At 39.2% G+C, this 14477-nt stretch overlaps 1 protein-coding gene across 3 annotated transcripts in view; it reads right to left on the bottom strand.

The window, feature by feature from the left end:
• Positions 1-14477, bottom strand: part of asxl1 (ASXL transcriptional regulator 1) — a 54798-nt gene that overhangs the window by 26075 nt on the left and 14246 nt on the right. For 2 of the 3 annotated variants that reach the window (XM_051659948.1, XM_051659950.1), the window contains exons 3-5: positions 14441-14443; positions 14212-14329; positions 11920-12082 (exon numbers count right to left, since the gene is read on the bottom strand). In XM_051659948.1, coding sequence (XP_051515908.1) covers positions 11920-12082; positions 14212-14329; positions 14441-14443 — 284 coding nt within the window. The remainder of the gene's footprint in view (positions 1-11919; positions 12083-14211; positions 14330-14440; positions 14444-14477) is intronic. The other variant, XM_051659949.1, reaches the window with a different exon arrangement.

Raw genomic sequence — 14477 nt, 5'->3', positions numbered from 1 at the left:
CATTTCATTGTGTGTTGGTGTGTGTGTGTGTGTTATTTCTGTTAAAGGGAATAACACTGAAGGGGAATCTGAAAGGCTTCACGGACCTCACCAATCCCCAGCTGAAGCAGCACATGGAGGCGGCCATCAATAACGGTGTGGATGATCTCAAAGCCAGGTTTGGTGATTTGCTGAAGGATAAGGGTGTCCAGACCCCAGTGGAGTCTTTCAGAGTGCTAAACCCTGACACATGGCCAGAAGACCAGGCCAGCCTTCACCTTTGGCGATGATGGTGTGGCACACCTTATTAGGCATTACAAGGAGCCTCTAAAGAGGTAAGAATTTATTTGACACTGCATTGCCATATGAGACAATGTTATGTTTGCATATTTGCAAACTCACTTGTTCTGTTCAATCCTGCAGATCGGGGTGCAACATGGCTGCAATCCAGGATGAGTGGCAGGGGCTGAAAATCCTTGTCAGCCACAATTTCAAGGACAAGTCCTACAGTGGCCTGTGGGAGACCATGTTGACAAAGGACCCCTACAGGCACAATTATAAGGTAGACTAACAGTCCCGACTGGTTATGTATGGTTTCCTTCTATGGTTGGTTTTAATAAGTTAATGGTAAGAGTTTAAATGAAATTGAAAGATATATTTTCCCTAGAACATACTGGAGTTGGTGCAGCTTATGCTGGTGCTGCCCATTTCAGCCGCCCAGTGTGAGAAAGGCTTCTCTGCGCAAAACCGGATTAAGAATTTGACAAGAAGCTGCCTTGGGGTCTCCACCACCGAAGACCTGATGAGGATCTGTCGAGGAGTTCGATCCCACTCCTGCCGTGGACCGCTGGCTGACCTCTAAGCGTGCCAGATGGCCAACATACAAAAGCAGCTGGACAACTGATATCCTCTGCGTCTAGTAGGCATGGGTCAATGTGTGATTTTGGTGGTATGTGCTGTTCCACAGATGTGTGTCCCTTAGTACACGCACACACACTCACACAGTATAAATATGTAATAAATTGTTTGTTAATAAACCGTTACATTTTTCACTGTGCTCCTAAATTTCTTTGTGTGCTCCTACATTTTTTCATTTAGGAGCATATGTACTCCTTGGGAAAAAAGTTAGCGTAAAGCCCTGCCTCTATTGGACATTTCTGGCACTATGTCTGAAATTAATTGCCACTCAACCTAAAATATAGAACAGAACTGGGTTAGACATGTCTTTGATTTTCTAGTATTTTTACATTTCAGTTGATATTTTTATTATATTTTATTTATATAAAAAATTAAAAGTTTGTGCAGTACATTTTCATTACAATAATTTTTTATTGTACAATTTTTTTTTATTTCACTTCAAAAACTGCTTTCACTTGCATAATAAACTGCCATGGCAAAAGTATTTAAGATATCAAATATCTCTTTACAATTTTACATCAGCGGTGTCTTGACATTATTCTGAAGAATTTTGAAGCAATTCATGTAAACAGAAGAGGGCAATTTCAATGTCTGTTAAAAGTGCCATATTCCTGCTGCCAGTTGGTGGTGCTATGACCGAGACCCATAATAGCTGCATCCATGTGATCAGCCCCCATTACCAAAAATACATCTGAATTTATCAAAATCATACAAATGCACACAAAAGATATAAGGAACTTCCTGTTTCACATTTTTAGCCATAAACGTATTGCTTCGCAATGTCGACTCAGTTCAAAATATCACAAAATCCATTAGCAATTCAGCATCTACAATATCTTTGCATGATCTTGCACAAATTTGGTGCCAGTCACATGAATCCCCTTGGAGGAGTATTTAAAAGTTCAGAGCCTATGGTTTTCATAAAATCCAAAATGGCTGACTTCCTGTTGGGCAGATCTAATGACTGAGTATGAAAGTTGTTCGGCTTGATGTGAACTATACATGTACCAATTTTGGTGACTGTAGGTGAAAATGAGGGTGTTACAGAGCCCCCTTTACATGCTCATTTTCAAGGGGGCGGTTCAGAGCCCCCTCTGCACACCACCCCTGCAACTTTGCCCAGCCCTAATGGCCAATGACTCTGATGTGTTTGCAAATTTTCATGCATGTCAAGTACCCCAAAAGCACCGAAAACCTAGAAAAGAATAATAATAATATAGCTGCAATCAGCGATGACAGGCCCAAGCACCATTGATCCATTTCCACCCGGTGGCTTTTGGAAAACAATGCAAGGTGGACACATGCATTTGGCATTTTACATTATTCTAAACAATTTTGAAGCAAACTGGATAAATACAAAAGGACTATTTTAAAGTCTGTTGTAAGAGCCACACTTCCTGCTGCCAGGTGGTGGGACTATGACCATGTCCCAAAATAGTCACATCCATGTGATTAGCCCCCAAGACTAAACATACATTACAATTTTGATCTAAATCACACATTGCACACAGAAGATATGAGATACTTCCTGTTTCCCATTTTCACCATTAATATAATACCTCACCATAGCAACACAATCGATGTATCAAAAATCTGTTCACAATTTAGCATCTTCAATGTCTTGGCATAATGTTGTTTAAATGTGGTGACAGTCTCATAAATCCCCTAGGAGGAGTATTTAAAAGTTCAGAGACTTCAATATTCAAAAAATCCAAAATGGGCGACTTCCTGTTGGGCGGATCTAATGACTATAATTATGAAAGTCCTGCTTGAGGAGAGCTATATACGTACCGATTTAAACCTGTTAACTGTCACTGGCCAACAGGTGGGCCATTTGAGTGTGGATAAAAAAAACAAAAACAAATGCTTTGTTTTATATAAAAGACTTCAGTGTTCACATACTTGGTATCAACTTAAACTAAACTATCATCTTCTGCAGTCTATTTTGCAATTATAGCATTACAGTGAAAAACATAAAAAAAATGTTAAGAGTGCATTTTTAAGGGGGCCTGGGTAGCTCAGCGAGTATTGACGCTGACTACCACCCTTGGAGTTGCGAGATCGAATCCAGGGCGTGCTGAGTGACTCCAGCCAGGTCTCCTAAGCAACCAAATTGGCCCAGTTGCTAGGGAGGGTAAAGTCACATGGGGTAACCTCCTCGTGGTCACTATAATGTGTGGTTCTCGCTCTCGGTGGGGTGCGTGGCGAGTTGTGTGTGGATGGCGCGGAGAATAGCGTGGGCCACCCACACACGCTACGTCTCCGTGGTAACACGCACAACAAGCCATGTGATAAGATGCGCGGATTGACGGTCTTAGACGTGGAGGCAACTGTGATTCATCCTCGGCCACCCGGATTGAGGCGAGTGCGTGAACTGCAAGCATGATGGGAAATTACTTGCTGACGAGACAGCTTAATGCTAATTGGCTTAAACAACTGATGTTTTGTTCTCTTTAAAAATGTTTGATTTTTTCTCTCTAATATCATATTTATACACACAAAAACATGTGAACATTCCCAACATTCTGACAGTGCAATCTCTGTATGGGATGTGTGACTGGTATCATATTTCTGAAATATCTAAAATGTGTCTATTAAACAAAAAATGTATGGAACGACACGTCTTATGGGGGGGAATTAAATAACAGGTACATTGAGTGTTTTGTACATTGATATTTATTTTCATTTAAAAGCAACAAAATGTAAATTGCATCCACTTTATTAACAACAAAGCACATGAACGTGAATCACGCGATATCTGCCTTTGATCTTGTACCGGCTGATCCACTATGAGAAGTGAGAACTGTACGACTTGACAGCTCTTATTTCACTCCTCCCCAGACCGCACCAACCTGCTCTCGTCTACTTTCAAGGAGAGGCATTTGGCATCTCAAACGAGCCTAACATGAGGGTCCACTGATGAAAATGTTCAACCATTTTATCCAAAACATCAAAAATAGGGGGTAAATGGGGGAAAATAACCCCAGACAGATCCTCTATTTTTGTTATGTAATTGTGCCTGACAGATATATCAGTCAGCCGATATTAGCCTTTCACCGATATATCGTATTGGCATATATGTTTACTGATATTAAAACTTTTTTTCAGAACATATAATGCAGAAAATAATGCTTTAGAATTGATGTCATTATGTAGTTTGTCCAGCAGAGTGCACTCCAACTCCACTGTTTACAGAGCTGACTCTGAACTGACGGTGGCTCTGCAGACAGGGGGGAGTTCAGCAGTCTCTTCTCTGTAAGTTGTTAAATAGTTTGTGAAATACATACTGGAAACTTAAACAACGACCCCATCATTTTCACTTTTCAATACAACTAATATAATGTTAACCCTGTCCCTGACAACCATGTCACTCATGTCTGTTTGCTGTTAGCCAGCTATAGTTTGTCAGTGCAGTCAGTAATATAGCAGATTGAAAGGTAAACATCAGAACATCTTTTTGCAGCTCAGCAGACAACGGTGTGGTGGTAGATTGTGTCTGTTGAGTGTTGATTTCACGCTATGTTATTACCTAGTTGATAAGACAATGCTGGAAAGTAAAATAAACAACGTCAGTCTTTTACTCTCCATGACAACGAGCTTATAGCTAACTAGCTAATCACGTAGCTACTTTCATTGTTGTCAGCTGAGTGGAAGCTAATGAGTAAACATGTATTCACCAAACTGTTTTGTTCAGGATTCACAGTTTGGTACCTCCTTCAACTGAACAATTCCAGTCACTGCATTTATAAAATGTAATATTTAAAAATCTGGTTTTCCACCATTGAAAGTTTGAGTGAGTGAATTCAGACGCTGACGTATACACCGAGTGTCGGAGCTCTGGGGCTGTCACAGAAACAATGTCACATATGAACTTTTAAAAAATACTTGGGCCCGGTTGCATAAAGCACCTTAAGTGCCCTCAAGTTTCCCTTAAAATTAAAGGAGTTACACAAAATAACCATTAAGTGTTAAGGTGTTTATAAGTAAAACGTCATAATCCCTTTTGGTTTCCCTTAAAGTCGCCCTTTAGTGCCTTGACAAGCGAGGTTGGAGTCACTGTTTTAAGGTATTTCCTACTGAAACAGGAAAAGTGGGCAGGACATGTCAAACTACTCACCCCATTTTTAAAAACAGCCAATAGGTTTTGGTTTGTAGCCACACACTGACACACACACACCTTTCCATCATGCTGATCAAGCTAGAGCACTCTTACAGGGGAAACTTGAGGTAAATCACAATATCAGCCAGGTTTTCCAAATATTTGAAAACCGTACGATGATCTGTGTCGACATTACTACATTACCTGCCCACAAACGCACACAGTATAAATCGCAGTCTTTGTTTACAACGAGGCGGGAGCCGCTGTGCAATACAAATGAATGGAAAAACAAAGGAATAAAATATACTATATCCATGTTATTAATCGCAATACACCAAGCATAATAATTAGAGAACACTTACTAGAACTGTACATCCCAGGAAACCTCCAGCTGCACAAAAAATATATATATATATATATATATATATATATATATATATATATATATATATATATATAAAAAACTCCAGCCACTTGTCCACACATCTAGCTCCAGCGTTGGCGAGTCCTGTTCAGAAATGATCACCCAGACACCCCTATGAATTATTTCCTTTGAAGACAATTATCCTCCACTGTGAGAGCTTCAGAGAGGTGAAAGGTGATAACTCAAGCAATTCTCATCGTAAAATCTGTTCGGAACGACCATATTTCATGGCTCTTTCTCCCTTCAAAGTGCCCTGCAAAGGCACCAGATAGAACACATCCAGACCTTGTAAGGATAGGGTGCATTTTCATTCAAAAAAGCATTTGATTGGACAAAGTTTGATGAAAGTCTTAAGTGTAGAATGAGTCATAAAAATGTTTGATCCATATTGGTGGAAGAGACTGCAGATTTTAAATGCTTGTATTTTATGAAAACGAATTTTGTCAACGTTTAAGTACACAAGCAAATAGATGACCTTAAAAGGTAATAGATATAGATCAAAAGCAGCCAAACTTAAATTGATTTCACAGGATCTTTAAGTATTTATTTTTTTTAACTTAAGAATGCCCTTAAAACACGTTACGGGTTGCATAAAGCCCCTTAAGTGCCATTTTTCTAAGTAAACCTTAAGGTTGGGAAGTTAAAGGGTTTCAAAAAACAAGATGGCTTATTTTATATAAACAATTGAAGAGTACAGTAGGTCAAGGCGAATTATTTTGCAATAAAAAAAAACTAATGCAGGAGTACATATCTGACCATCACGTAATATGTGAAATCACCAACAAGCTGGAGGGTGATCTAATAGGAACACACACAAATGTGCCTAGTATTTTCTGCTCTATGCATCTTTATAAACTGTAAGAATGGATGCATTAAAATCACGTTTACTCAGATAATTGTGCAGATGAGGTCTTTTGGGAATTATTCACCAATGGCGCTTGGCTGTCCTCTATTTGACATTTCTGGTACTGCGTCTGAACATAAGCTGCCACCAAAAGGTAATTTTTTGATATATCGACCTAAAATTTGGATCAGATCTGGGTTAGACATGTGGCTTTAATTTTCTAATATTTTTAAATTTCAGTTTATATTTTTAGTAAATTTTATTTATATAAAACAAAAAGTTTGTGCAGTATATTTTCATTACATTAAACAAACTTCTATAACTTTTTATTTCACTTTAAAAACTGTTTTCACTGTCTTCTTTAAAAAGAAACCAGGCTTAGGAGGTTTGTACTCCCTAGCATTCATGGGTTACAACCATTTAAGTTTACACCCAAACATAGGAAGGAATAATAATAATAATGTGTTGCCATGGCAACACTATTTAAGATACCAAATATCCCTTTACAATTTTACACCAGCAGTGTCTTGGCTTTATTCTAAAGAATTTAAGTAATTCATGTAAATACAAGGCTCTCAAAGTAGGTTAAAATTGCCTCCTGCTGCCAGTTTTTGACCCATAATAGCTGCATAAATGTGATCAGCCCCCATTATCAAACATACAGCTGAATTTAACAAAATCATACAATGCACACAGAAGATATAAGGAACTTCCTGTTTCACATTTTTGCCCTTAATTTATTGCCTCGCCATGGCAACACCGTTTGATATCAAAAATCTGTTTGCAATTTAGCATCTTCAATGTCTTGGTATAAGGTTGCCTTAATGAGGTGGCAGTCACATGAATCCCTTGGGAGGAGTATTCAAAAGTTCAGGGCCAGCAATTTTCAAAAATTGCACATTCAATCCAAAATGGCCAACTTCATGTTGGGTGGAGCTAATGACTGTAATTTTGAAAGTTGTCCGGCTTGATGAGAAAAATATATGTAGCAAGTTTGGTGAACATAGAAGAAACTGACCCCATCACTTCTGTCAAAACGTGACGCTACAGAGTTCCCAAGCAACACCCATGTGTTAACTTTTGTCCAGGCCTAATGGCTGACATCTCTGATGTGTGTGCAAAATATCATGAAAGTTCAAGCAAGCCAAGTACCTCAAACTTGGGAATATACATAAAAAGGAATAATGACATTTAATACATTGCCATGGCAACACTGATTAAGATATCAAGAATCCTTTCAGAATTTTAAATCTGCACTGTCTTGACATTATTCTAAAAAACATGAGGGATATTTCAAAGTCTGTTTAAAGTGCACACTTCCTTCCAGCAGTTGATGGAGCTACAACCATGACCCACAATAGCCACATCACTCTGATCAGCCCTCATTACCAAACATTCAGCTAAATTTTGATTAAAATCACACAATGCATGCAGAAAATAGGAGACACTTCCGATTTGCCATTAATTTATTGGCTCGCCATGGTAACACCGTTCAATATATCAAAAATCAGTTTGCAACTTTGCATCTTCGATGTCTTGGCATAATGTTGCCTAAATTCAGTGACTGTCACATGAATCCTCTAAGAGGAATATTTAAAAGTTTAGGAGTCTGTAAAAAAAAAAAAAAAAAAAAAATACAAAATGGCCAACTTCCTGTTGAGCGGAGCTAATGACTAATTATGAAAAGTTTTGCGGCTTGATGAGAACTAAAGCTGAAGTCAGAAGTTTACATACACTTAGGTTGAAATCATTAAAACTCATTTAACCATTCCACAGATTTAATATTAGAAAACTATAGTTTTGGCAAGTCATTTAGGAGATCTACTTTGTGCATGACATGAATAATTTTTCCAGCAATTGTTTACAGACAGATTGTTTCACTTTTAATTAACTATATCACAATTCCAGTGGGTCAGAAGCTTACATACACTAAGTTAATGGTCCATTTAAGCAGCTTGGAAAATTCCAGAAAATGATGTCAAGCCTTTAGACAATTAGCTCTGATAGGTGGTGTACTGAATTGGAGGTGTACCTGTGGATGTAATTCAAACTCAGTGCCTCTTTGCTTAACATCATGGAAAAATCAAAAGAAATCAGCGAAGACCTCAGAATAAAAATTGTGGACCTCCACAAGTCTTGTTCATCCTTGGGAGCAATTTCCAAATGCCTGAAGGTACCACGTTCATCTGTACAAACTATAGTATGCAAGTATAAACACCATGGGACTACGCAGCCATCATACCGCTCAGGTAGGAGACGCATTCTGTCTCCTAGAGATTAATGTAGTTTGATGCAAAAAGTGCAAATCAATCCCAGAACAACAGCAAAAGACCTTGTGAAGATGCTGGAAGAAACAGGTAGACAAGTATCAATAGCCACAGTAAAATGAGTCCTATATCAACATAACCTGAAAAACTGCTAAGCAAGGAAGCAGCCACTGCTCCAAAACCAAAATAAAATAGCCAGACTACAGTTTGCAAGTGCACATGGGGACAAAGATCTTTCTTTTTTGGAGAAATGTCCTCTGGTCTAATGAAATAAAAATTTAACTATTTGGATATAATGACCATCATTATGTTTGGAGGATAAAGGGTGAGTCTTTCAAGCTGAAGAACACCATCCCAACCATGAAGCATGTGGGTGGCAACAATATTGTGAGAGCTTTGCAGCAGGAGGGACAGGTGCACTTCACAAAATAGATGGAATCATGAGGAAGGAAAATTGTGGATATATTGAAGCAACATCTCAAGACATCAGCCAGGAAGTTAAAGCTCGTCACAAATGGGCCTTCCAAATAGGCAATGACCCCAAGCATACCTCCAACTTTGTGGCAAAATGGCTTAAGGACAACAAAGTCAAGGTATTGGAGTGGCCATCACAAAGCCCTGACCTCAATCTGATAGAAATTTTGTGGGCAGAACTGAAAATGCGTGTGCAAGCAAGGAGGCCTAGAAACCTACTCGGTTACACCAGTTCTGTCTGGAGGAATGGGCCATAATTCAAGCAATTTATTGTGAGAAGCTTGTGGAAGGCTACCCAAAATGTTTGACCCAAGTTAAACAATTTAAAGGCAATGATACAAAATACTAACAAAGGGTATGTAAACTTCTGAACCACTGGGAATGTGATGAAAGAAATAAAAGCTGAAATAAATAATTCTCTCTACTATTATTCTGACATTTCACATTCTTTTATTTGTATCCCCTTTTCTCCCAATTTTGGAATGCCCAATTCCCACTACTTAGTAGGTCCTCGTGATGGTGCGGTTACTCACCTCAATCCGGGTGGCAGAGGACAAGTCTCAGTTGCCTCCGCTTCGGAGACAGTCAATCCACGCATCTTATCAAGTGGCTCGTTGTGCATGACACCGTGGAGACTCCGCATGTGGAGGCTCATGCTACTCTTCGCGATCCACACACAACTTGCCACACGCCCCATTGAGAGCGAGAACCACTAAATCTCGACCACGAGGAGGTTATCCCATGTGACTCTACCCTCCCTAGCAACCGGGCCAATTTGGTTGCTTAGCAGACCTGGCTGGAGTCACTCAGCACACCCTTGATTCGAACTCGTGACTCCAGGGGTGGCAGTCAGCGTCAATACTCGCTGAGCTACACAGGCCCCCCTGATATTTCACATTCTTAAAGTAGTGATCCTAACTGACCGAAGACAGGGAATGTTTTCTACAAATGTCAGGAATTGTGAAAAACGGAGTTTAAATGTATTTGGCTAAAGTGTATGTAAACTTCTGACTTCAACTGTATATATGTACCAATTGTGGTTACTGTAGGTGAAAAAGAGGGTGCTACAGAGCCCCCATAATACTCCCATGTTTAAAGGGGCACTACAGAGCCCCTCCTACACGTCCAACCCCCTACAACATTCATCAAGGCCTAATGGCCGATAACTCTGATGTGGGTGTCAAATGTCATTACATAAGCATACAATGAAAAGAATAACATTTAATGCGTTGCCATGGCAACAGGATTTAAGATATCAAGAATCCCTTCACAATTTTACATCAGCGGTGTCCTGACATAATTCTAAACAATTTTTAAGCAATTCAGGTAAATTTAAGTGGGCTACTTCAAAGTCTTTTGTAAGTGCCACACTTCCTGCTGCCAGGTGGGGGCACAATGACCAGGACCCAAAAAAAGCCACATCCTTGTGATCAGCTCCGAAGACCAAACATACAACTCAATTTTGATCTAAATCACACAATGCATGCAGAAGATATGAGACACTTCCTGTTTCCCATTTTACACCATTCGATATATAAAAAAAAAATCTGTTTGCAATTTAGCATCTTCAGTATCTTGGCATACTGTTGCCTAAATTTGGTGACAGTCACATGAATCCCCTAGGAGGAGAATTTAAAAGTTCAGGGACTGTTCAGACTTCCTGTTGGGCGGAGCTAATGACTGTAATAAAGGTTGTCCGGCTTGATGAGAACTATATATATGTACCAATTTTGGTGACTGTAGGTACAAATGGGGGTGCTACAGAGCCCCTCTTACACACCCATGTTCAACAACTTTTGCCCAGCCCTAATGGCCGCCACCTCTCATGTGTGTGCAAAATATCATGTGTTTTTAAGCATGTTAAGTGCCCCAAAAGCACCCAAAACCTTGAAAAGAATAATAATAATAATAATCCTTTGAAGAAAAATAGGGCCTTCGCACTTTCTGTGCTTGGGCCCTAATAATAATAAATAAAAAAAATGTTGTGTTGAACTGCAGATACACCTTGACTCATTATTTGATTGGAATGCAAAATGTTAAAATAACCACATTTATTTCTGAGATAACTGGATGGCAATCGCTGAATTAAACATGCAAAGTAGTGAGGTCATGTGACAGCAATGTAGCCTACTACCGTTAACCATCACATACTGTTTTGCATACCATTTAGATAAATAGTAGGTAGTATACCATGCTATCCAGTAAGCAGCATGAATGTATCTCAAAGTCAATCTGGACCTTCACATGAAACATTCACAGCAACTATATTTACTACAAGACTCTTATATTGTCTTTTGTAAGACTCCTGTCTTTTGCAAAATACTAGACAGCAGAAGTGATTACATAACATGATAGTTAAGCATGAGCCTACTCGAAACAGTCTACTGATGCAAATAAATTATAATAGATGTATAGGAGACACTGTAAAATCAGGACACATGCTTGTAAATAACATCTGTCCAAAGTCTTTCAAGGATGAAGGGAACCTGTCTTTCACATGAATATGCAAAACACAGCAGACATGAAATGTACTGATAGCGTTTCTCTGTTTCTAGGCGTAATATCACATGTACTCTCACACCAAACACAAATACACGTTCTAAACCACTCTCATCTAGGTCACTGCTGGATGTGTCATGTGCTGCAGTATCCATGGCAACACTCACATCCTAAGCAAAAAAAAAAAAAAAAAAATCAATGTCTCTCAGGCACTACATGCTCCTTAAGCTCAGGGTATTTAATGCTCATCACCATTTGGAATCAAAGCTTTTTCTTAAAATGAAAAGATGGGGCCTCCGCTTTTCAGAGCTTTTCTACGCTTCATTAATTTATTAGCCCATTTCAGTCACAGCAAAAGAAGCTGAATGAATCAATGCAGAAAAAAGAAAACGAAAAGAATGAATAGTCCACACACCATCATTTTCACAACTAGCAGCACCCGTCTCTGTGGAGTCACAGCTCTCCTGCTCTACCCCTTCCGCAGCTCCAACTATTGCTGTGGTGGAAGCTGTTGGGGTGCTGGATGCATCTCCAGACTCTGTTGCTGTTGGGCTCTTTGTCCATTGAAGGGCATTTTTCTGTTGGCATCAGAGGGTACATACAAACATTAGGACATTAGGGATGGTCGACTAGTCGACCACCAACCGAAGTGTTAATTATTGATGTCTACTAGTTTAAGTTTTTCTTTCCTTCTAAATGTTGCTTTTAGCAATGATGCTTTAAAGAAGATGAAATAATAGACACAGATTCACTGAGAGGGTTTTGCACAGAGCTTTAGCATGTGGTCAGACTCACAGCACAGTAAAACTCAGAAGTTGTGTCATTAATTTATTACATTTAAGGCACTGCCAGTACTAGGGATGTGCACGGTTACTGTTTTTAACATTCGGTTAACTGTGATGTTTCACAAACAGTTAATCAGTTTTTCGTCAGGAGTCAGGACGCGGAAATAAAGAATGTTTATTGAAATAGAATTTCCTCAATCACTACTTAAAATAGCAGCAAATAAAGTGCACAGTAAGCTATGAGCTTGAATAGCACAAAATATAGATCTTTAAATGATACAATCGCACATTAAAGTCAAACAAAAATAATTAAACTGTCACTGCCTGTACATGCGCTCTGCCCAGGCTTACATTTCTGAGGCAGCGTGTGAAAGTATTGTCATGTGCGTGGAGTTTAGCCCCGTTTCACACCGCCAGTGGCATCGTGTGACGAAGCGACACAATCCCATTCATTTTCAGTGAGAGCACAGTGACTTCCTGCAACACAAGCTGTCATGACCGTTGGTGACAGAGATCGCCATGGGGAGGACAAGACAAGTTGAGAAAACTTAAACTTTATGCAAAAGACGAGCGACATTCGCGAGCGACTAGCAATGAGAAGACATCTCCAGGCAGTGAATGTGATACTGGAGTCAAGTGCAGGCAAGACAAAAGTTTCTGCGAGCAATTTCACTGTTCTATATTATTTGTCTATAACCACATACATGGATATGGACTAATAAAATAATGCGTGGAAAACCGTGTCAGCATTGAGTGAGTTTGATTCATATATTGATATAATGTTTGTCTTGTTTAGTGATATGATGCATTAAGCACTACTGCAGGTTATATAAAATGCTCTCTCCTGCAGAATGTGCATTTTTAGAGGCAAAAGATCTGATTATCAAATTAGAATGATATTAGTTTTATTGGCAGTATCATCTGTAATCAGCATTTCAAACACTACTACGGCCAGTTGTGCTGTCCACCAATAACGGCGTGGCAGTAGGAACGCCCACCAGCGAGTCAGCGACACAGATCGCAAAGCCTAGCGACACCAAGCAACAATGCCAACCGCAGTATGAATGGGGCCTTTCCACTGCTGCAGTTAAATAGCCTCTTTGGTGCTTTGATTTTTAAATGGTTTAAAATCAAAAAGGCATTAAACTTGTCTAATTACTGTATGCAAGTATGCACACCAGAGCAAATGAGAAAAGACACTGTCTTAACATTTATCAAGCACTGAACCTTTGGTGAAAAACAACCGGGAATCATGTTCATGGTGTTAGTCACATGAAGTCCTCTTTGCAACCTGAACTTCTTCAGAACGCAGCACACCAAATGAAACAACGCAGGTGTTTCAAGATGCATTTATAAAAAAATTAAGTTCTTTTTTACCTTACTTGGTGTCTAAAAATGTGCCGATCTTGCGTGAGACACTGAAAAAAACTGTACGATTCTTCAGTTCGGGTTGAAGACCTCTATTGCATGTGTAGAATAACCGAATAGTGATTTTGGTATTCAAATAGTGCCGCGTCGAATGGTTAACCAAATGTCAACTATCCGTTCACACCTCTAGCCAGTACAGTCATCAAAGCAGCTGTTTTGTAACAAATTCAATGCCTTCAACAAAATATTTCAAAACAATTACTGTCGGACTTCAAATCATCTGCTGTGAGCAATGTTCCCCTTATTAAGCATAAACCATTGGTCAATTGTGTCGTTTTGTAAAATAAAAGATTAGAGATATTTAATCAATATATTTGTTGAAAATCTGCCAACCAACTAGTTGAATATTAAAATGTAGTTTTGGACATTCCTGTAGGTATGTAGCTCCTTTAAGCACTCGTGTGGTTAATGGCATAATCATAATCATTTTACAAAAAGAGTGAATGAGTGTTGGCATTTAGAAAGAGTGCTTGGAAATTTTGTGTTGACTCTACCTTTAGGGTAAACAGACTCATCCTGCCTGGCAGCTTGAAGAAAATACTGTTTTTTACTCTGTCTCCTCTGACCTGAGAATGAAGCATGGTGACCAAACAGGCCAGTGGGGCTGTGCCACTGAGGGTAGATAAGAGGGGCAGAAACATAATTGTAGATTAAGAAATTAAGATTGAGCTAGTTTCAGTGGTAAAAATGCAACATACTGGTAGGTAAGTAGAGTAATCTTACCTTCTATTTTGTGATGGAGGATTGGAAAAACAAAGAA

Source organism: Myxocyprinus asiaticus, chromosome 28 (assembly GCF_019703515.2).
Source record: "Myxocyprinus asiaticus isolate MX2 ecotype Aquarium Trade chromosome 28, UBuf_Myxa_2, whole genome shotgun sequence".
Taxonomy (NCBI): Eukaryota; Metazoa; Chordata; class Actinopteri; order Cypriniformes; family Catostomidae; genus Myxocyprinus; species Myxocyprinus asiaticus.
The sequence above is the reverse complement of the archived record's forward strand: the minus strand, read 5'-3'. Positions and strand labels throughout refer to the sequence as shown.